The sequence below is a fragment of the Gallus gallus genome, chromosome 10 (genome assembly GCF_016699485.2).
Source record: "Gallus gallus isolate bGalGal1 chromosome 10, bGalGal1.mat.broiler.GRCg7b, whole genome shotgun sequence".
In the NCBI taxonomy this organism is placed as follows: Eukaryota; Metazoa; Chordata; class Aves; order Galliformes; family Phasianidae; genus Gallus; species Gallus gallus.
The window spans coordinates 13,073,811-13,097,698 of NC_052541.1; the positions used below are offsets into that span (position 1 = coordinate 13,073,811).

Consider the following 23,888-nt stretch of genomic DNA (forward strand, 5'->3'; position numbering starts at 1 on the left):
CCTCCCTCCTTTCCCTTCCTTGGTGTGTTAGGGCTGGGAGAAGGCACAGTACCTTCTGTAGTGGGTCCCAGTGCATCTACTGCTTCTTGGGAGGCTGGATGCAGGGCAGCAGTAGCAGTGGCTGGCAGATGGGGATTGTCGAGGACAGCAGCTGTTTCTGTCTCTTGTCCAGATGCCGCAGGAGTGGAGGGCTCTATTTCAAGCTGAGTCTCTTCAGTGTTTCTGGGTTCCTGCGCTAGTTCAACATCTGGAGCACTGGTACTGATTACAGCATCTGGGACAGAGGTTTCCCCTGAAACGCCCGTGATCAGATGTGATGTTGTGTCGGGAGTTTCCTTCTCAGGAGCACCGGAGGGCTCACCACTGGCCAGAGACGTGGCAGCAGTGTCAGTGCTAACAGCAGGCAGCCCAGGAGTTTCCCCACTGCCTTCGTGGGCTGTGGATGTCTCTATGCCAATCTCAGGAAAGGCAGATGTTTCACCGCGGGCTTCCTGACTTGTGGATGTCTCTACGCTAATTTCAGGGAAGGCAGAACTTTCCCCACTTACTTCTTGAGTTGTGGATGCCTCTATGCTAACCTCAGGGTAGGCGGATGCTTCACCCCTGGCTTCTTGTCTTGTGGAAGTTTCTATGCTAATTTCAGGAAAGGCAGACGCTTCCCCACTGGTTTCATGGACAGTGGATGTCTCTATGGTAATCTCAGGCAATGCAGATGTTTCACCCCGGGCTTCTTGACTCGTGGATGTTTCTATTCTAATTTCAGGAAAGGCAGACGTTTCGCCGCTGATTTCACGGACGGTGGAAGTTGCTATGCTAATTTCAGGAAATGCAGATGTTTCTCCACTGATCTCTTGAATGGTGGAGGCTTCTATGGTAATCTCAGGGAACGCAGATGTTTCACCCCGGGCTTCTTGACTCGTGGATGTTTCTATTCTAATTTCAGGAAAGGCAGAACTTTCCCCACTGATTTCATGGACTGTGGATGTTTCTATGCTAATTTCGGGAAAGGCAGATGTTTCTCCACTGGTTTCATGGACTGTGGACGTTTCTATGCTAATTTCGGGAAAGGCAGATGTTTCTCCACTGGTTTCATGGACTGTGGAGGCTTCTATGGTAATCTCGGGAAACGCAGACGTTTCGCCGCGGGCTTCTTGACTCGTGGATGTTTCTATTCTAATTTCAGGAAATGCGGACGTTTCCCCACTGATTTCTTGAAAGGTGGATGTTTCTATTCTAATTTCAGGAAATGCGGATGTTTCCCCACTGATCTCTTGTATTGTGGATGTTTCTGTGCTAATTTCAGGAAAGGCAGACGTTTCCCCACTAACTTCCTGAATGGTGGACGTCTCTGTGCTAATCTCAGGGTATGCAGATGTTTCCCCACTGGTTTCCAGATGCGTGGATGTTTCTACGCTAATCTCAGGGTATGCAGATGCTTCCCCACTGATTTCTTGATCTGTGGATGTTTCTATACTCGTTTCAGGGAAGGCAGAGCTCTCACCACTGATTTCATAAGCTGTTGATGTTTCTATACCACCTTCTGCAGATGCTCCCCCACTCAGGTCTCCAGATGCAGAGCCCTCACCACTTGGCCCAAAGACATAGGGAAACGTCACAGCTGTTTCCCCACCCAGCTCCTGTGAAACTGTTGGCCTTGTCACAACTTCTACTAAATCGGATGTGACTAAAGTGACTTCTGGAAGTCCCGAGTCCTCCCCACTAATATCAGTCACTGCGGAAGGTTGTCCGCTTAGATCTGTGGCTCCAGAAATGTCTCCGCTGAAATACGGGATCCCGGATGGCTCTCCGCTGAAGTCTCCTGTTCCTGAAGGAAGCCCACTAGACTGCACAGCTCCAGACCCGTCTCCAGATACTCCTCTGTCTCCAGAAAGAAATCCACTGATTTCTATCATCCCAGATGGTCCTTCTCCCACCTCTTGAGCAACTGATGTCTGCGTTACAACTTCTACCAACGTGGTATCCACGAGAGACACGGTGGGAAAGCCTGAGGTGAGCCCACTTTCCTCTCCAGACGCGAGGCCACTGGTGACTTCAACCCCAGAGGCTTCTCCACTGCTCTCAACCGCTCCGCTTGGAAATCCGCTCATCTCCAGCACTCCAGAAGCGCTCCCACCAAAGTCTATGTGTCCCGAAGGCTGACCGCTGACATCTAAGCTCCCAGACACCATGCCTGATGTCTCTCCTGAAGGCAGTCCACTGATCTCTAGAATTTCTTTTGCTTCTGCTTCTGCAACTGACGGGGTTGTCACTTCTTGCAGGCTGGTGCTTATAAAGGTAACGCCTGAGACCTCACCACTTCCATCAACACCAGAGGTAAGGCCGCTCACGTCCACCGGGCCGCTCACCTCGGGTGCTCCAGATGGTTCCCCACTGATGTCCAGTCCGGAGGGAAACCCGCTGAGCTCAGGCACCCCAAAAGGCTCTCCACTGAGCTCAGGCAGCCCAGAATGTTCTCCACTGAGCTCAGTCACCCCGGAATGCTCCCCGCTGAGCTCAGGCACCTCAAAAGGCTCTCCACTGAGCCCAGGCACCCCGGAATGCTCCCCACTGAGCTCGGGCACCCCGGATTGCTCCCCACTGGTTTCAGCTCCCGAGGGCAGCCCTCTGGCCCCACTGCTGTCCCACTCCGCAGACGGAAACCCTGACAGCTCTTCTTCACCACTGACTCCAATTGATCCTTTTCCCTCCTCTTGCCGTCCCGGTGCTGCCGTTACAACCTCCACCAAAGTGGAATCCACGAGGGAGATGGTGGGAAAACCAGAGGCGAGCCCACTTTCCTCTCCAGATGGCAGGCCACTGATAAGCTCAGTGCCAGAGATTTCTCCACTAAATCCAGAATGCAGACCACTGCTTTCAGCTCCAGATGGCATTCCACTAACTTCTGGTATCCTCGAAACAGACACCGTTACCTCTTCCTCTGCAGAAGGCAAGCCGCTGATATCAACAATGCCAGAAGGCAACCCGCTCACATCCCCTGAGGGAAGGCCACTTTCTCCAGGTACAAAGCCACTGCTCTGCAGGTCTACAGATGGTAATCCACTTTCTCCAATCCCGGATTGCTCTCCACTCAGTTCAAAACCTACGGAAGTTGGTTCTCCACTCGTGTCTGGGGCTCCAGATGCTGAAGGTTCGCCACTGGTTGGGTGCTCTCCAGACTCAGGGAACTCTCCGGACACTTCGGGGATGGAAGCATTGGTACTTGTTTCCTCTGGTATTACAGTAGCTGGAGGAAAAGCAGATGGTCTCGCTGGAAAAGCAGGGAACAAAGAGAGGGAAATAGGACAACTAGTTAATATTAACAATTTCCTAATTTACCTCCAAACTGACATCTAATAACATCACATTTGGGATAAAGGGCTCTGGGAGAAATCCTTTGATGCCCTCAAATTTGTTAATGAGGATAATGTCTTAACTGTTACATACAAATTGCTGGGAAACTGATAGACTGTATCAACTTCTGGCATGGGACAATGGCAGCAGTGACACTAATTCCCAGGAGCCAAAATAAAGATACAGTTTCCTTGGACACGTGGAAGAGAAGAGGTTTGGTGCTGCCCTGAGCACATCTTGGCTCTGTCCCCTGGCCGTGCATGACCTGGGGTCAGTTTCTAGGCTGCCTCCTGGACATACAACAACATATTTTGTGAGATGCCCTGGCAATGTAAATGTTGGTCTGCAACAGCTATGCTGGCCAGTGCCATTCTGGTAGCACAGCTGGTCACGCAGCAAAAAATTCTATATACCTGTGTAGCTCCTCCTGTTGTACCTGTGTGCACAACTAATTTGCTAAGGAGGTGAAAAACACAAAACAAACACAAAAGAAGAGTTCTCTGAGTGGGACTGCATATCAGTTCACAGCCTGTTCCACAACAATACGCAAAACCAGCAGAGCAAGAAGTCCTTCCTTCAGTTTAAATAACTGAAGTTCCTTGGTCCCACACTTGCTTTGAGACTCAGCACGCCCTTCCCGTCCCATTGCCTCCATTTTAGGCTAGCCTGTGGAGGATGACGTGTCCCTAAGGAGCACTGTGTGTCTTGAGTGTCTCTGCACTTGCCAGCAGTCTCCTCTGAAACGCACCTGAAGCTGTTACATGAAAAGCTAACTCCAATGAAGAGAGCCCTCTGGGATTCCACCCTCCTCCTCAGCTGCATTTGGAAGGCCCACTCTTCAGCAAGGACACAGTCAGTTTATTTTAGGAGTGCGCTGCTTTGACAACAGTACCAATCATGACTCAAAGATGCAGTGCTTGACCCACCTGAGAGCAGTGATACGTCAGTTGGGAAGACCTCCGTTCCCTGGGCTGTCTGATTCTCAGGCTCAGAGGAAAGCTCTGTCTCCACAGTTGTTTCCTCCCCAGAAGGTATTCCTTCCACTCCAGGGATCAGTTGGGTTACCATCACCTCTTCTTCAAAGAGTGAGGTCACCCCCTCCTCCACTACGGATGGCAGAGCTGGAATAGAAAGACATGGGATGGAGTGTCCAAGAGTTCATAGTCCAAGATGAAGCAGCTTCATAAGTGACCCAGTTACCAAAATAGGCCATGGTGCAAAGGTATGCTGACCTCCCGATACTGGGAGACAAGCTGAGCAGAGAAGTGGAGGCAGAGTGAACTGGGTGAGATTTTCCCTCTGAGACATTATGAAGGGCAGGTTGGATGGGACCCCGGGCCACCTGATCTAGTGCTTGAGTTAGTGGGTGGCAATCCGGCCTGTGGCAGGGCGGTTGGAAGTGAATGATTGCTGAGGTCCCTTCCAACCCAAGCCATACTATCAAGTCAATAAAGTAAACACACAGTTATGAGGATGTGCTTCAGAGGTCCCAGAAGAAGCAAGGCTTTGTTGAATCCCACTTAGCCCTTAGTAGGACCCTGATGCACCCATGCTCCCATTGCAAAACCCCGTTCCCCAGGGAGGAAGGATGGGACAGTACCTCTGAAGCAGAAAGCGTGATGCCGTGACAGAGGGTCAGGGAAGCCCGTCTGGTTGTGGTGCTGGTAGATGGTCCTCACACCAGGTGCATCCCCCCCGCAGGCAGGTCGGGGGCTCACAATGGGGTACCGCAAGCTGCCGTCGGCCAGCCACCCAGGGTAGCACCTATCCAGGCCCTGCTTCCAGGCAGCGTGGAGTTGCCCAGCAGAGGCCAGCGTGGCATTTTGGCTTTCACAGTACAGCTGGGCTTCTTGGAAGGTGAACTGCTCTGGCTGGGTGGCAAAAAACACCTCACCTGCGGGCCGAAAGATAAGACAAGCGTGAGTCTGAACCTCACCACCTCTGGCATCCTGCAGCGTGCCTGCCCAGCAGTGCTGTTACCCACACATGGACGAAGGGGGAGGACATACCCTTTAGCCTGTCGATGTAACAGTACACATCGTAGGTCTCTGAGGCCGGGCGCATGCCGTATGACCGCACACCTGGGGAGCTCTCTTTGTCTCCTACACAGTTGCTGCGGGGATTCACAATGGGATACCTGACAAAAGAAGAGAGGAGGTGACCCACGGTCAGCTTTATGTACTCTGGGTTGAAGGGTCTCAGCATACTTGGGAACAGGACATCGTATCTTCACATTTAGAGGTGCTCAGTAACCCCAGCATGACTTGGAAACAAATTTAATGTGCTCTTACAGCTTGGGGCAGTGGATGCAAACTTTCCTCCATTTTTTCATACATGTCAGCTCACTGTGAAAGTTATCACTAATCACACAGATTAGGAAAAGAATAGAACAGACTGAGAAGAATAGGTCTATTGGCCACTATATGATGAGACAACTTTAGCTGCAGAGAAATAGAGCAGCAGCACAGAGCAGAGGGAAGCCTCAAGCCCATAGAATGGTCTGAGCTGGAAGGGACCCTTAGAGGTCATTTAGTCCAACTCCTCTGCACTGAACAGGAACACCTACAGCTGATCAGGTGCTCAGAGCCTGATCTTGGATGTCTCCAAGGATGGGGCATCCATCGTTCATGGCTAAACAGTCATTTCACAGAGATGTATTCCCTTCATCGATACGGCTTTACCTGACCGTCTGGTCCCGCAGCCAGCCGGCATCGCACTGATCAAAGCCAGCCTCGTAGGCAGCCTGGAGCTGCTCGGGAGTGGCAATAACGGCATTGTTCTCCAGGCAGGCCTGCTGGGCTTGGATGAAGGAGAAGGCGTATCTGCTGGTGGCAGCACGGTAGTGGAACACCACACCTGAGGGAAGAGGAACCATGGTGTAACAGAGCATTAGGAACCCCCAAACTGAGATGTGTCACCAGATAGATCCTATTTCCCAACAGAAGATCCTATTTCCCAACAGAAGATCCTATTTCCCAACAGAAATGCAAGGATCACTCCTGCAGACTCACTTGGATGGAGATCCCTCATTCACTGAGCTCTGCTGCATTACAGGGTGACGGTCTGGGCATCTCTACAGCCTTCCTGTGGGACTTAGTTCCCTTGACTTTCCCCTCCCTAGATGCACAAGGGAATGCAGAGTACCACCACTGCAGCCCCAGGCATCAGACAATTGATCCCCATCCTGCTCATGATAAAGAAACCCACAGCCCCACTCCCTCCAAGGCCCTTCCATCCCACCCATAGTGGAAGCATTCAGCCTGTGACTCCAAGCACCCAAACAGGCCTATACACCCCTAGAGATCTGGATGCCCTTTGTACTGGCAGAAGATCAGACTATTTTGAGACGATCTTCAGGCTTTTCAGAGTGCTGGTGACTTACCAGTGGGGGAAATGGGCTGCCTGGGGAGGAGGGCAACATCAGGGGCTGCTGTCACTTGCACAAGATGATCTTCTATGGTGAATGGAGAGGCAGACTCCAGTCCTGGTGTGGCAGTCACTGCTATGGCCTCTTCCACTGAGCTCACCTCTGCCATTCCGGTGGTGAAAGCAGTGCCTGAGACCGATGTAGTGACCTCTTCAGGCACAGCCCATATCCCTGTGATCTCCTCTCTGGTCACGTTCTCTTCCCTTGGGGAAGCTGTCTCTACTGTGACACTGGTGGCAAAGAGGTCAGGCAGGACGGTGAAGGCCTCATACAGCTCAGTGGCGGTGGCTGTGATCTCCATGGGCTCCAGGGTAGCGATGCTGCCACGGGCCTCCTCTTCTGTGACATTGCGTGGCAGGGGCAGCTCCACCTCAGTCTGTGTGACGGTCTGTATGGTAAAAGCACTGCCCAGCTCAGTCCCAACCTCGTCAGTGAACAGCCCTGGGACCAGAGCCTCGAAGTCATCACCTACATTGGGAGACAAAGCAAGGATTGCAGGATATGGTCAGTCCAGGAAGGCGTACAGTGCTGGCGCTGTCATGGAGGGGGAAATGAGAGCTTGCTGGCTCCAATGGCAGCAGGGCATGGAATCACAGCATCACAGCATGGTTCGGGTTGGAAGGGACCTTAAAATACTACCTAGTTCTGACCCTCTGCTGTAGGCACCTTCCACTAGATGAAGATGCCAAAGCCCCATCCAGCCTGGACTTGGATAGCCATGAGTGGGAGGCAATGACTCACCCCAAGCTCCACAGCTGGAAAATCAGACAGCTTTCCCCCTTCTCCTCGTTCCGGGCAGCACCCTGCCCAAATCCGAGTCTGCACTGACCTCTAGTGCCTGCCGCAAGGAACTCAAGGTGGCATGGGAGCAAGGAAAACCTCTACAGCAACTCTGAGCCCGAGGAAGGCACAGGGATCCTCATACTAACTGCGTGAAGTCACACCAGGATCACTACCCTCCTGCTCTGCTCAGCTGAGGACCTAGGAACTCATCACATAAAAGCATGCTACCTCCATCACCGAGATAGCCGAGGCCACTCAATGCAGCAAACTTAAACAAGTGCTTTACTCCCACCTTCCCCCTCCCAAATCACTTTTCTGCATGAGTCATGTCCCTTAGGACAATATGCTTGTTGACATCCCACTGAGCAGGTCAGCCCGCAGATGGGGACTTAAAGAGCAGCACTGAACTCAGCAGGTCAGGGAGGGATGGCAATGCAGCGAGGCAGGTCTCAGCTGGGGAGGGAGAGCTAACAAGATGCCATCAGGCTTTGCCCATAATACTGCTGTCCCCACTCTATTTATTTCCAATTCCATTTTCCTGCTATTTCATTTAAGCCAGTACCTCTCAGATCTTAAAGGATTCAATAAATTAGCCAGAGATGCTCAAGCAAGGACTGGCTGTACTCAGCGATTTTGAATGAATGCCCTGAGATAACCAGAAGGCTGTGTTGTTGGAACACAGGTCACAGAGATGGATACCAAGAAGCCTGAGAGGTTTTACAGGGACAGATGCTCGGTACTCCTGATGCACAGATCACATATATATCTGGGCACAATTGGTTTGAATGAAAGGGTTTTCAGAACATATTATTTTTGTAAAGATGGACTCCTACGTGAATGCTGTCCTCTCTGGCTGCCCTAAGCTGATTGTGTGCAGCTGTGCTTTGTCCTCTCCTTGCTGCAGGGAGAAAGTGCAGGCAGGAGAAAGGGCGTAGCAGGGACACTCTTCACTTCCCAGGCACGATTTTGCCAGAGGCTGCTGCACTCTGATTTATCCCAGCATGGACGCTCAGACGTGTGCCTGCACTGCATCACAGCACTACACAGGGTCAGGTCTGTTCTCTTATCCCTTTGCTTCAATCTCCAGCACTCAAAGTCCTCTACATGGAGGAACCTGAGGTCTGTTCCACACCTCCTGAACTGCTACCTGGACAGGCATCCATATACTTCTGGGACTCCTTATTTCCTACCTGAACACGAATACATGAATGAGAGGCTAAGATCAGGTACCTTTGCAAAAATAAATAAAGAAATAAACAAAAATCAAAGAAGCGAGAAGCTTCTCTGCCTTGGTTCGGAGAGGGTCTACCATAAAGGTAAGTATCATACAGAGGGACTAGCAGTGCAAGTGTTTGGAGGCACTGGCTAATGAGGGCAGGTGAAACAGTCAGCTGTGATCTGTCTTTTTTACTGGTGTGCCTTCTGTGCTGCTCTGCAGTGACCAGAAACACCGAACCACTACTTGGGAGTGCCTGAGATGAAAAATGACCAGCATCTGCCCGTGTGAATTACTATAATTAATTTAATTCATGCTCCTAGACTGCATTAGTGAATGGTTTTGAAAGAGAAATTGGAGTAGTCCCCATTCAAAACAGCAGAAAAACACTGGTGAGCACTGTGACGAAAATGCACGGGGGATATTTTCAGGTTAAGTTAGCTGCAGACAAGGAGCTCCTCCTTGCTTGCGTGAGTAAAGAGACATCAGTCAGAGCACTCACCGCTGTAACAGATGGCATCGTAGCGTGAGCTGGGGTGAGGGTACCCTGTCTGGTTGGCAGGGTTCAGGTAAACGGTCCGCACGCCCACCAGGTTCCCTCCACAATTGGGCCGTGCTCTGGAAATGGGGTAGCGAACGCTGCGGTCAGCCAGCCAGCCCGCACTGCACATGTCCATGCCATCCTTCCAGGCCAAGTACAGCTCGCCCGTGGTGGCCAGGCGGGCTCCCAAGCTGTGGCATTTGTCAAAAGCTTCCTGGAAGGTGAACTTCTCGGGGGAGGTGGCGTAGAAGACTTTGCCTGCAATCACACGATCCGTTAGCACGTGGGTTAGCTGTTGAGTTTAATCCCAATTCCCATTCCATCTTCTTCCCACTCCCGAGTCTGGATCAAATGAAAAGCCCTGTGCCCTACAGCTGAACTGCAGCCTCGTGTTGGTGATTACCCCTAAAGACCAGAATAAAGGGGGTCTTACGGAGTAAATTAGTTGGAGGAAGACATACTTAACTATCTGGAGTCAAAGGGCAAGTGGAAGATAAAGGCCAATTTCAATTGTGATGCGCTGAATAATGTAATGGATTCCTGTTGTAAGCATGGGTGGTGGGCACTTCTGGAAATCACATCCTGGAATGGATGGTCAGAGACATGTGGGACAGCATGGCTCTGTTGGAGGCTAGACCAATTTCACCCTCAATGCTGCATTAGTCATTTAACACTAAAATTGTTCAAGGTCTTACAAAAAGACTGTAGAGAACCTTTGGCCTTGCTGGGGGATGTGATTTCCACCTTTAAATTGTCATCTTTCAGGTCATTTGTGCCTTGTTGTCTGGATTAGGCACAATCAAAGCATTGGCTGCTTCTGCATCCAGTGAGAACCCCCCAGTCACCTTGCATTTGCTCTGCATAGCAGTAAACATCATAGGTTTCATCTGTCTCACGGACACCGTAGGTTCTCACTCCTGGAAACTCATCCTTGTCACCGTAGCAGCGCTCCCGGGGCAGATGGATGGGGTACCTGTGGGACAAGGTGCATAGAAGCAGGATGGGGCAGCAGCACAGGGCTGGAGGAGCTAACGTCCTGCTTTCCCTGTGACAGACCTGAGAACCAGCCAAAGCCATCAGAGGCCAAGGTGCCCACTAATGGGGGACACAGGGCTCAGCGTGGTTGAGCCACACTTGTGGATTTTCTTAGCATTTCCCAACTGCTTCTCAACCATCCTCCATCAGTGGCTTTGTTACAATAACCCTTCCCTAAAGTGGCTTTTATCTCCCCTTACCTGACAGTCTGGTCAGCCAGCCAGCCGGCATCGCACTGCTCGTACCCATCCTCGTAGGCAGCCTGCAGCTGCTCAGGGGTGGCAATGACAGCACTGTTCTGGATACAGGCCTGCTTTGCCCTCTCGAAGTTCAAAGTGTACCTTGTGGAGATTGCTCTGTAGTGGAACACGACGCCTGGAAAACACAATGGCCATCATGGACACGTCTGCTGGAGAGCAACCAGCCCCTTTCCCTCCAAAGGAGTTAGGGATTCAAAGAAAGGGGAGAGAAACAATGAGTTCTTTGTACGGGTTATCTAAGTTTGAGCATCTTAAGCTAAATGGTGACTTCTAAATGCTGTCTTCCTGGCCTGCACTGAAAGCAAAACCCTTGATAAAGGTAAGGATTGTAGGAACCTCAACTTTACTTATTTTACCCACTTATTAATAGAGTGAGCTTTGGGGAAAAAAATTCCAGAACAGACCAATTCTCCAGCTGAGGGCATCCCTTCTCCTGGAATATTTGGAAGAATCAAAAGGCTTTGCACTAGCCCTGCTCCTGATTCACTCCTCTGAGCAATGGCCCAGCATATCCAGCTCCACCTCCTGCCAAGACATCATCTTGCCATCTCTGTAACTCACCTTCTGTCAGAAGAGTCAGCTTATTGGCATCATATTCTACCATGAGTCATTCTACTGTTTTGTTTACTCTGCTGGAATAAATGCTCGGCCCATGGCTTGTGCTCACCTGCACATGGCCCTGTGTGACCTGACCAAAAGGGCTGGTGCTTATGAAGAGAGCAGCACCTTCTCTCCTTTCTGCCCAGGCCACATCCTGGGAGGCAGCAGCAAAATCAGGGTCTCACCTTTCACCAGGACCTCTATGGTGTCTTGTCTGTCCTCAATCCCATACATCACTTCACAGCGATAAATCCCAGTGTGGTTGGATCTCAGCGCCTTGATTTCCAAGGTGGCATCAGTGGGGATGGCAGGGTAATTGGGCAAGGAGATCACCTCTCTGTACTCTGCATTGAGCCGGATCTTCCCACCGGTGGCCACTAGTAAGACAATCTCTGTTCCATTGGAAAGCTTGCTCCATTTGATCCGGGGGGTCAGCAGAGCATTGGTGTCCTCTTCCTCTGGGATGTTGAAATAGCAGGGGATGTTCAGGGAGCTTCCCAGGACAACACGCAGGGGAGACTGCTCAGGTATCTTCACTTCCAGGCCATCGCTACTGTCTGCCAGTTCCCAAACAAAGCGAGGGTTACATCAGCAATGCACTTCATCCTAAATATCCAGCGCTTCCATGTGCTACAGTGCCTCTATCTGCTTTGAAAGCCTCCTACACCTACATTCTCAAGTGTGGCCTTTTTGCATAATCTGCTGAAAAAGCCTTGCAGAAATAGAGGTTACAACAATTACCCTTGCTCCATGGTTGCGTGTGGGAGTTGGGAGCAGTGCCAAATGTGGGGATGAATGGAGTGAAGGGGCCTACGTGCAGTGTGGCTGCTGTCCACAACGTGAGATCACAGCTGATAGGGCAGAAGAAAGGGGGAATGCTGAAATTCCCTTGACTTCCCCATAAACCCTTGTTTGGCTGAACTGTCTCCCCATCCTCTCAAACACAGTAACAGATGATGATGGAACAGGTGACAGATGGTGGCATCACACCCACCCAAAGAAGGGCCTCGTGCATACATAGAGCAAGTCTTGGGCACACCTAGGGATGCCCCCATTTGGTGATGGGACCAGTGTGCAGCACCTTGCTCAGTGCTGACTCCTCACACCCTGCAGCACGTACCTGAGAGCTCTGCGGAGGCAGCTGTGGTGATGGCTTGCAAACACACAAACACTAGTAGTAGAGTGGTCATAGTTTACCTGCCAGGAACAACACAGGGAAAAAGGGTTTATAACAGCTGTATGTTTGTGTAGAGAGGAGCTGTAGGTGATGCAGTGGGGCAGGGCAATGCTTTCAGCATCAGCTCGCAGGAGGAGCTGCCCTTGAGCAGCATCCAAACCAACATGGCTCTGGGGCCAGATGTTTGGATGCATTTTGTACACCTTAAAGGGAAAACATGGTAGAAAAACCAAAGGTAACAATGCTTTAGTTCCACTCGGAGCAGTGACAGCATACATAGACTTAAATGCAAATGGATCCTGAATTGATATAAAGAATCCATAGGATGCAATTCTAGGCATTGTAACCCCATACAATAAATATATTGTCAGGATCCATCAACGAGTCAGAGCAACCTGATACTTCAGAAAGCTTATGAAAAGAAAAGAGCATCCTACTGACACTGAATGACAGAAGCAATATAGGCTAGACCAACCAAATTAATCCTAAACGGATTATCATTCATAATAGTTCTTCTGTACCATATCATTAGATATAAAATAGCTGCAAGTGCTCAAGTTGGTTTTAATATTTCCAGTAAAAAATGTGTCCTCCAGCAACACAACACTGTTTGGTACCACATTTCGACAGTGACTCAGGAGGATGGACCACACCTACTGAATCATTGGAGTTTCCTTTGAGGTCACCTGTCCAAATATTGGCTGCTTCTCTTCTGTGATCCAGAAAGATCCCAGCTGGCAGGGAACATCCTGAGTATATAACCCATCAGTCTAGCAGAAAGGGCCTCTAAATAACATCGCTGGCATAATTGGTGGCCAAAGATAAACCTCTTCCTGAACAGTCCAGCATTAGCCTTTTGCTGCTGAAAAACTGACCTCTGTGCACTCATTCATTTCAACATGATACATCACAAAATGTCATCTCTTGAAGAGAGTCTTCAGTTAATAGAGACAGCTATAGCTGAGGAAAACAGGACAGAACGGGGCTGGACCACATTGAAGAGAAGAAATTGTAAGGCTGTGCAAGATCAAACCAGATGTATCTCAATTTCTGTTGGACCTGGGAATAAAAAAGTTGATAAGTGCCAACCTCAAGGACAAAGTCTCGAGTTGTGTATGTGTGTTTGTGTGTCTTTTTAGTTAGGAATGATTTATGCCTGTATAATCAACTTACTAGGAACAAAACAAACCACAGCCATGGTACTGGCCATCAGCAGGGGGAAACAAAGACAGTTGTCATGCTGCAGTGATGCAGAAGAGGCCAAGGGGTTTGGCACCCAGAAGCTGGACAATAGCAGAGACAGAGCACGGGATGGTCTGAGGGCAGAGAAGTGCCTGCTGCTCCTCAGAAGCAAGAATTGGAAACACCATCTGCTAGGGATAAACAGAGTGAAATCAGCCATACTCAGGAGTCCTTAAAGAGCTAGCTGCATAAATTGCTGGCTCGCTGATGTTCGTTTTTAATCTGTGCTGGAGCACTGGGGCAGGTTCTAAACACTAGAGCACTGTGCCAACAGTCAGCAACGACACGCAAAGAAGAACCTCCTGCTTTGACTGACATCAGTTGCAGGCAAAATAATGGAAAATCTAATACTGCCTTCAATTCACTAAGCCCCGAAGAATACGTATCATATCTGTTTCAGCTGAGGCACTTGCAGAGAAAACAGGTGCTTCCAAACTTTGTACTGTTGGTTGGCATAATTCTAAGTCTGTCTGATAAATCTGCCTGCATGGTTGTAACATCATGTAATTAGATTTTGATGAGGTTTGACTTTCACGGGGTTCTATGCTATGAGGATGCATAATATTGATAATCATAGAATCATGAAGTTGGAAAAGACCACTAAGATCATCCAGTCCAAGAATCAACTCCAGCAAGGGCTCTTTAATCTAAGAGAAGGGCATAACAAGAACTAATAGCTGGGAGCCATATGCCAACCAAATTCAAATGGGAAACAAAGCCCACATTTTAAACACGGGGTGATGGATCACTGGATCTGGTGCCAAGGGAAGCACTGGAGTTTCTATCCCTTGGTAGCTTCAAATCCATACTTGGGGACCTCTTTGCAAGATATGGCTTAGGCAAAGTAAGTTACTGGGTTTGATACGGAGATAGCTGGGTGAAGTCTGAAGTGTCTAGATGCACAGGAAACCAGCCCAGAACGATTCCTTCTGACATTAAAATTCATGAATACAAATATATCAGTGTTCCAATCTCTGCTCTTGTATTATTCATCTTGCCTGGCTCCAGGCAGTACAAAGAACCATGAAGATCATGCAAATTTTTTTAACAGCCTTATGGAATCGAAGGCAAACTCACAGTGTAAAGTTAACTGCTTTCCCTGTTCAACCTAAGCCAGCCATCCCTGAGGTCTGCCCAGGAGAGGTATCAGGATGGAGAAAGAGATTTAGGGGTAAGCTGCCAGTGGAGGAGATGGACAAGGGTTTAATCTGTATTTTAGAGAACATCTCCAGGTTACGTGGAGGCATTGCAAAGAGCTTGAACAGCTTCAGCATTTTTTCATACCTTTAAAGTTTTGGGACAAGCCCGTGCACTCCTGGTCTCACCTAAACTCTATGCTGATCTTTCACATGGAAAAATAGCCTTGTAGGTTAACAGCTGAGACCAACAGCATGTTCACAGTTCGGCTTAGCTGCAGGGAAAAAATCCAACCTCCCCTTATCCCATAGAAGCCCAGAGGCAAAGCTATTCCTTGTGAGCAGTGGTTAAACAAATCACAATAATAATATTTTGAGTGTATTCTTCCAATACATTGACTCCCTGCCAGAAAGGAACCCAGCCTACTCATCAGGGTGCTGTTTCCAATGCTGATCTCCATTTCGCACTCCCTATAAGCATGCCAAAGAGATCTGGCCCTGAGCCTGCACACAGCACTGGTTGGGATTTGCAGCGCTGGGAGTGCCTCTGATTCTTGTCCCATTTGTATGGCAGAGGTTCCATGCTGTAACTCTTGCATGTCTCCAGTGGGATGGCCAAGTGCACGATAATGAGCAAAGTGCTGCTTTAAGGAGCAGTTCTGGATTTGTATAAATAAAGACAACAATCCACTGAGACAACACCAATAGTGCAGATGATGGAGATGTGGTCTGCACAGCTCAGGGAATTGGGTCACACTCCTCAACCTCTGAACCAGACCACGAAACATACGCCTCAGAGCTGATGACTGAGAGCTCCACTGCCTATCTGATCCTGCTCAGGATCTTCCTGATGACCCCAGCTGTGGCCTGACACACAAGGAGCTATGATCATGCAATTCTTTCTACAAGGTCTGTACTACAGAGCACTCTCTAGTCCTGCAAACGACTTTACTGCAAAGCTCTATTTGCTTGTGCTGGGAGAACAGCTAGAGCAAGCAGCTTTTGTGGCAAGAGAAGAGGAGGAGGTGGGACAAGTGGTACAACATCGCAGGTATCCCTTTGCAGCTGGAAAACCATCCCAGCACAGGGCACCAAGCAGCACAGCAAGAATCCAACCAAACTGCCACAAAAATCCCAGCTATCCTACCTGCCCTAACCAGTGACCCTCTCCAGCTCAGCCCAGGCCAGTAAGAATTTGGGAAAATCTCTTGCCTTTCCAAAAATGACAGTCGGGAAATGCTGGGAGGCTCTGTATGTCTCTGCCCCAGAGAACAACTATCTCTTTTACTGAAGTTTATTGCCACTTTATTCTACGCCTTCAGGCCGTGCTTCTGTATCAGGTTGTGTGCAAACTATCCTAAATTGGCTGCATATAAATATGTTTATTTGAGAATCTAAGTGTGTGTGGAGCAAAGTGTGTACATATGCGCAGACAGGTTTAATCCCTCACTCTTCCAACCCTGTCCCCAGCTTTTCAAAGCAATGAAGAATCTGGAGAGAGCAAGAAAAAGAGAAGTCATGGCAGTCAAAGTCCAACAAAGTGCCTACACAGTAAGACTGTACAGTGGAAAATAGCCAGATGGCCCATTTGCAGCAGTCTAACTTGTTTGCTTGCTGGAAAGCATTTTCTCTTCTAGTTTATTTTAATTGAGCCCCATCTGCAGTTTCTCCTGTGGCCTTTGCTTGTTCCATACCATGTTAATCACTCTTGTTGCAATTAAATTTATTTTCATCACCCTTAATCCTGCTGTTGGTTCGGTGGGTTTTTTTTTTTTTTTTTTTTTTGGAAGGATCACTTCAAGCTTCCTTGTTTCTCAGATTTGGAAGACCTTTAATACACTTACGTATTGTTTCTGGCAGCTAACAAAATGCCACTCGTTAACTAGAAGATATGCCTGGGCATAAGAGTGTTTCCAAAGACAACATTTCCTTCCAAACCGTGGATATAAAGAAACTCCTGAACAAGACTCAAAACCAGCACTTCTTATTTAGCCTTGTGTTCTCTCTTCTTGACTGGTTTTCCATCCCCTGTTTGCTCCCCATTAGGGAATAATGGTTTCCCTAGGACACCTCCATCTAGCATGGTTATCTTCAGGGACCAACTGCGGGGATGGTGAGGTTTGAGGAGGCACCATCACCCAGCAGGCACCAGGAGGGCTCTCAGCTCTACTTGGACAGCGTGCCCAATGTCTGTCCAAGAGTGGTTTCTGCTCTCCCACGTAAAACTACAGACCGTTGCTCTATGATCTCTCTGAACAAACACCTTATTGTCGCTTCTGCGTGTTCCCAGCCTCTGTGCAGCACTGAGAGCTTTTCTGTTAAATACCTCAGCCTGGTCCAGGAAAAGGGAGGGAAGGAAGGGGGAAAAAAAAAAAGTGAGGGGGGTGGGCAAAACCCGTTTTATTTCTTCTTCTTCTTTTTTTAAATAAGGCAAACGTTGGAACCGAAATATGGTAATAAATGCACTCCTGTGATTTTTCATGTTTTTTCAGCTGTAAAGAAAATAGGAGAAATATTCCATTTTGTCTGGCTTCCAAACCATTCTGAGAGTAAGGTCTTTATGCACAGAGCAGCCTGGATGCTGCTCCTGCCTGCTCTGTTTCTGAAACCATCCCTGGAACAATAACCTCCTTTTTTCCCCAATCAGAAAGACACATGGCATCACTGCTCTGATACTGTGTCATCAAGGGATGGAACCCTTCACGCCAACAGTTCTGCAGCCTTGGCTGCTTGGATTGCTACAGGAGATGACAAACTGACAGCAGAGAGGTGTGCTTCCTATACAAGGCAGAAAACAGATTCTGGTTCTGTCTTATTCCTTCTCAGTGTCATTATGGCCTCTCCTTCAGTAAAATCTCCAGCCTGTTATAATTTGGCTTTTTATTTAATTGCATTGCACTTATATTACAGGAAGAGCCAAAATACCCAAGGACATGCAGACAAGCATTCAGAAAGTAAGATCCAAAGGAGATCTTAGTAAAACCCAAACAGTTGAATGCTAGATCTAGTTATCTACCCCAGCTCAGACATATAGTGTGGAACTAACATTCAGCTGAACACAAAAAGCTTTATAAGCATTTCTCTCTCTTCTGGTAACTACCACAGAATGGCTCTCATTCTCCCCTGATTTATACTGGCTTTACACCACATCACCATTAATTTCAACAGCATTTCTCCATCAGAAGTAAGCTGAACATATGGGCCTTCTGCTCCAGAATAGCATAAGCCCATGCCATCGGCCACCCAAAAACAACCAGCTCTCACAGAAAAACCAGAGCTGGCTGTCACTTGCAACACACACTGGCAATTTTCCTGACCCTGAAAGGGCAGACATGTCCGTTGTGGTGAGACAACAGCTGGAGTCTCTCATGCAAGGTACAGCATCAGCCCTAAGGTAGAGCTGCCATGGCTCTGTCTGCTCAATATGGAACAAGAGCTGCATTAAACAGCACCCAGAGCCTCTAAATTCAAGGGAACAATGAGCTTTTGAGGCTCACTGAAGCTACTGCCCTCACTAGTCCAGATGAAACAGATGTCTTGGCTGAGAAGCTTCACAGAGTGGCTCAGTCATTTCAGGTAGCAGAGCCTGGAGCACCATTCCAACTTGATGTCTAGCTTTTAGAGAAGAGAGGATGATTATGCACTTCATAAAGCCTCCTTAGGACCTTGTTCTTGCACTGCAGTGGTAATCGGTACATACCCCTTGGCATGCAACGAGGAGTTTAATCCACAAAGAAGAAATGGAACTTGGAAATCTCTTTCCTCCTAGATCTGTCATCTGTGGAAATGACTGTCATCCAGTCTTTTTTTTTTTTTTTTTTTTTTTTTTATTATTATTTTTGTGGAAGCAAGAGGCGTGTAAACCATTACAACCCAGAGAAAGTAAGGAACAACCTGCAGGCGCTTTGTGGACCGGCCATCAGCCTTGAACAATTCTCTTTTAGACACGTGGAAGAAAACCACCAAAACACAAAAGAAGGCACCCAGGGCCCCAGAACCTCCCAGCGTGTCATGTGTGAAGGTGGCCATGTCCCAAGGAAGCTGAGAACAGGCTCTCCAAGTGACAACATTTTCTTGACATGAATACTAAACAGGTACGCTTGTCCTCTGCAGCTGCTGTGAGATAGAAAAGGAGAGGTAAAGCTTAGCTGGTGGACAGCAGCTATTTGCTCCATGGATGGCCCATTGCTTTGCTGGAGAGTATGAATGGTGCACATGCTGTGCTGGAAACGTTCACTTGTACAGCCTTTTTACTTGTTTTGTGAGTAGACTGAAACCTCACTTGTGCCTGGGAGATCATGTTTCAGTACAGAAGCCATAAGCACAGAGACATAAGCCTGAAGCTCTTCACTGGCTTTACTAGTTCCTGTCCAAGTGTGATATCTGTTAATACTCCGCTACCCAAAATTGCCCTGGAAATGCGGTGAGAAAATTCACTTAATGAGGCACTGGGCAGGACTGGAAGAGGCAAGCTGGTCCCTGGCATATCAGCTTCACAACATATGAAGACTGTTCCTTTTGCTCCAGGTAGAGAAAACATCAAACTAGCATAGAAAATCACACAACAAACCTAAGCAATTTGAAGGGAGAGCCAGATTATTTCATGTGGTATGCATGGCTGCAGGGCCTCTGCAATAACTGCATTTTGAGTCATGCTAATGACAAGGAGTGTGATCACATTTCTGGTTGGTATCATTGTAATATTGTGCATAGCCTTGGCTTGCACTAACATCCCTTCATGTGAATATGCACCACGTGTAGGATACAAAGGCTGCCATTACCTCTTGCCTAAGATACCTCCTTCTGATGTTCTGCAGAACATCACCACTTTTGCTGAAACCATCCATGCTGTGAACACACACAGCTGGTAACACCAACCACCCTCACACCATCACCCCATGGACACAAAGGTGATAAGTGGGCAATCACTTCCTATCTGGTCTTTGCTTTACAACGTATTGCATACTGTTGGAGCTTGACAGTGGAAAAGAACAACCTCCTATCCGACCAGGAGGAAGAGCTTCTAGCTTCATGACAGTCTCAGTTTTGGCCTCTTTTTGCTCCCCATTTTCTCTTTCCAAAGTTGGCACCTGAAAGTTTTCTCTGCATTAATTCCAGACATTGTGTAAACACTGTGCTTAGATTTACTTAAATGAGGCTGTTTCAGATCTAGCTTTCTTCCCAAATAGATTTCCTGTCTCATAAATTCAAGACATGCACAGTTTAGTCTTGCTAGGAAGGTGGAATCTTGACTTGTTCCTCTCTTTGAGGTGATCTAGGAGACAAAAGTGCAAATGGCATGGGAGAGGGCCAGGGCCTTTCTGCTTACTGGCTGGGAAGGGGAGAGTCCTCCTACCAGCGGTCCAAGAAAACATTACTATTTGCCATAAATAATCTGAAGATTTGGAATCTAACAGTCTCTTGACAACTTTTTTTTTTTCCTCCAGAACTCCAGATTTTTTTTTTGACACAAAACACTCTCTTCCTCCTGAGCAGATCTGTCTCATTTCCAAGGGAGGAGGAAGAGATTATTATTTTCTCCTGTTTCCAGATGCTCCAACTCTTTGTGACTCCTTAAAGTGTGTATTCCTTGTGCAGGTAAGCAGAATCTCCCAGGAGAGAAGGAACCCCCCCTCTTTTATTCACAAGCCTCTCATCACCAGCTTACACCAAAGACCTCAGATACCCTTTCCAACAGCAACATGAGCCCCTCACCAGAGTGCAGCCATGGATTTTGCTGCTGCTGATGAAGGATCTTATGCATCTCTTTCAGTGCTGAAGAGGCTTTACCAAAACGTTGGAGCAGGTTTTCGCTATGAGTGTTAGATCTGGAGGCACTGGGCCTGCTTTGCTCTCCAGCTGACAAACTGTACTGAGACCACAGACTTCACATTCAGATTGTAAAGATGGGCTGAGAGGTCAGGAAGAGTTTGGTGGTTGTGCTAACGCTGGCCCCCAACTACTCACACATCTCTCCATGCCAGAAATGCCAGCTTTTATACCAAGTCCCTTATTCCTGTAGCACAGCAGCCATCTAAGAGGTCTTTTGACAAGAGCTGCATCACCAAACCAAAATACCTGCAGTGTTATATAGATCATTCCTCCCAAGCACTATCTGGGGTTTCCTGTAAGTATGTTGAAAATCTGTTCAAATCTCCCTGTCCTGTCTCTTCATCCAGGTTTTTTTCCTTTATATTGATCCAATATCCAGCTGACACCATCTCACAGCACCTAGTTGCCCTCCATCCCTGTACAGTTCCTTCCTTTTCTGTATGCTCAAACCTTTCACATACCAGGAGGCTGTTCTGGCATGTGTTGTCCTCTTCCCTCCCAGCCAAGAAATACAGTGTGTGTTTAACTCAATTCACCTGGCTCAGTCAATAAGGGCTCTGTTTATTGCTCAATTCCTTTTGGGGAATGGAGCTATCCACCCTGTCCCATCATTCCAAGGGGATTTCACCACACTGGGAACACCGACGGATGCTCAGCTCTCTTTGCTAGGAGCAGTCCTGCTGAGCACCATTCACCTGTCATGTCACTTTATCCAAACGATAACTCCTGCCTTTGGTTCAGCCTACTCTGTGCTTTTGGGACAGAAAGAAACTGAGGATCCAGGCAGAAAATAAATCTTTCTCTTGGTTTTTGTTTTTTTCTACGTCAGTGGTGCTTTTGAACCAAGCCAAATTGTACAGCGGAAAACAAAGGAAGAGAAAAAAGGATAACAGGAAAATAGCTCCCAGCTGAGCAGTGTTGCCTGGCCCATCTGTCAGAGGCCTCAAAAGCCTTAAGTCCCTCCTCATGAAGCTGATGGGGAGTTGAAAGGGAAGGTGCAAGGTGATGGAAAAAAATCCTATGGAATTGTCCTGACTCTTCAGGAAGGTGCATGTGAATCTCTGGGTGATGCATTCATCCACCCAGCAGAAAATGGGACCGTCAGCGAAGGGGAGGGAATAATGAGCAGTGGGCCTCAGTTCCCTGTCTGAGATTCCCATTTTGGGACAGTTCAAAACTACTCCAAGAAAGCTCTCCAAAAAGAAGTTTCTGAAATTAGCAGCAAATATAAAAAGATTAATTTTTAGTCACATGAGACTCAATGTTCAATCTAGAAACAGGTCAAACTGTTTCGTTTTTTGCTGAGGGAGATTTCAGCATCTGGCCACAATGAATGGCCTATTCCCTTTGAGCACATGGTGAAATTAGCCTGAAGAATAGAAACATTGCCCTTTAATAACAGCCAGACTCTTTGACTTGAGTGTATGTTGTGCAAATAGAAAACTCTCTCTCAATATGCAGACAAATGTCTTAATGGGCAATGGAATGGTGTTACTTCAGAAGCAACCATGATGACATGGCATTGAAAGAGAAAGATGGAGACAACCGGCCTCTCCAAAATTAGTTGCAGGCTGGGGTCAGTGAATGCATATCAATAATCTTTTCATTACAACTCAGACCTCAGGGCTCCACTGAATTAGCCCTTCACGGAGAGACAACAGATCCTGCCTAATAATCTTGCAAACTAGAAAATATGCTGCTGACCAAGTCTATGGAACACAAATGTGAATCTGGGAAGACCACGGGAATCCTGAATAAAAACAAGGTTCTTACGTGAAATATAGAATCATTCTGTGAGGTGCAAGCTGTAGAAAGAAATTTAACCTTAACACAAGCCACAGACATCCGGAGAGACAATACTGTTGAGTCCAAATCCAGTTTGCTAGGCAAAGTCCATACATCATCCCTTCAAAAAGAGAAAGTGAGGTATGGAGGAAACCAGAACAGTAATTAAAAGGCAATACAAAGTTTTCTGAGAGGCACATAAATTCCTGTGTATGAGATGTGGTTGAGAGGAGAGCCAAAACATTGCCCACCATTTGGTGAAGCATTCTGTAAAGGCAACAGACGATGTTGTTTTTCCAGAGGTATGTGGAACAGTTTGAAACCAACAGTACCCACATTTTGGGGGAACCGAAAGGCACCAACACAGATCCTCTTGTGGGGGAAATAACTGCCTAGCAGAGTGTTTCAGACCAGCAAACACACTCAGACATTGATGGAAGAGCATGCTGCACCAGTATTTTGACCCAAACACAGGACACTAGCAAGAGAAATGGCAAAAAGTAAAACTTGTTTTATACTATTGGGTAAAAGACCAATTCAGAGACAAGTAACGATTATGATCTAATTTAAACAAGCTATCTTCCAATTTTTCCAGTAAGATGGGTAGATAAATTATCTGGTGGATGGATTCAGTTTCCACTGGACACAAGAGAAATGTTGCCATTTAATCCTGAGGTTTGTGACATCAAACTGGGGTTCTGGTTTTAAAACCTAGTCTAGACATGTAACTGCTTGAAACAAATAGACAACAGGGAGAGCACTTGAGAGGAAGTCCCAGTCCCTATGACTTTGCACAGAGCACTCCGCTTTCAGACAGAAGAATTAATTCCATAAGACAACACAGCAAGGAAAATCCTGCTTGGCTCTTACACACACAGTATGAGAACTGGATCTAATCATGCATAACATTTGGCACTGTCACCAAACAGTCTGCAGATTGTGGCAGTTCCATAGCTGTGACAGAAAAGGCGTCGTGGCATTAATGCTCATCAATCCATACCATTTGCATAAAGCAAGCAATGGGAGTAATGTTGAGTAAGACTAGCTTTTGAGTTTCATAACAAAAATATTCTCTAGCATTTAGGACGAGCATTCTGGCAAACACGATCCTGCTTCAAGTTATGACTAAAAGGAAGTGTAATGGGAAGGTGAGGGGCAATGGCTATATAAGTTCTGATCCCAAAAGGTCAGTCCATGCAGACCCCAAGCTTGTCCAGCCAACATTTGGGGCCTCCAGAACTCTGCGTGCTGCTGCAGCATTGAGGATGTTCAAAGCCATGTTGTATCACTCCCCTTGAGTTGGATGTTCCATGCTTGCTCTCTCAGATCAACATATTTCCAACTGTAGGGTTGTTGCAAAAGGCAGTGAAAAATGTAAGTATTCTGGAGAGCAAAAGAAACATGCACTACTGGTCATTAGCAAAATTAGCAAATAACTTCTGAACTGAGCTTTGAAAGAACTTGATTATAAGTTTTGACAAAACAGTAACAGGTGAAATTCTT

The 23,888-nt window shown here is 47.6% G+C and overlaps 1 protein-coding gene across 4 annotated transcripts in view; it reads right to left on the bottom strand.

Annotated features, from left to right (window-relative positions):
• Positions 1-23,888, bottom strand: part of ACAN (aggrecan) — a 44,151-nt gene that overhangs the window by 13,306 nt on the left and 6,957 nt on the right. For all 4 annotated transcript variants that reach the window (XM_040706200.2, XM_015291978.4, NM_001396161.1 and 1 more), the window contains exons 2-12: positions 12,334-12,410; positions 11,399-11,770; positions 10,554-10,728; positions 10,164-10,291; positions 9,280-9,576; positions 6,734-7,246; positions 6,033-6,207; positions 5,361-5,488; positions 4,952-5,245; positions 4,278-4,472; positions 53-3,268 (exon numbers count right to left, since the gene is read on the bottom strand). In XM_040706200.2, the coding sequence (XP_040562134.1) occupies positions 53-3,268; positions 4,278-4,472; positions 4,952-5,245; positions 5,361-5,488; positions 6,033-6,207; positions 6,734-7,246; positions 9,280-9,576; positions 10,164-10,291; positions 10,554-10,728; positions 11,399-11,770; positions 12,334-12,403 (5,563 nt within the window). In that variant the 5' untranslated portion in view covers positions 12,404-12,410. The remainder of the gene's footprint in view (positions 1-52; positions 3,269-4,277; positions 4,473-4,951; positions 5,246-5,360; positions 5,489-6,032; positions 6,208-6,733; positions 7,247-9,279; positions 9,577-10,163; positions 10,292-10,553; positions 10,729-11,398; positions 11,771-12,333; positions 12,411-23,888) is intronic.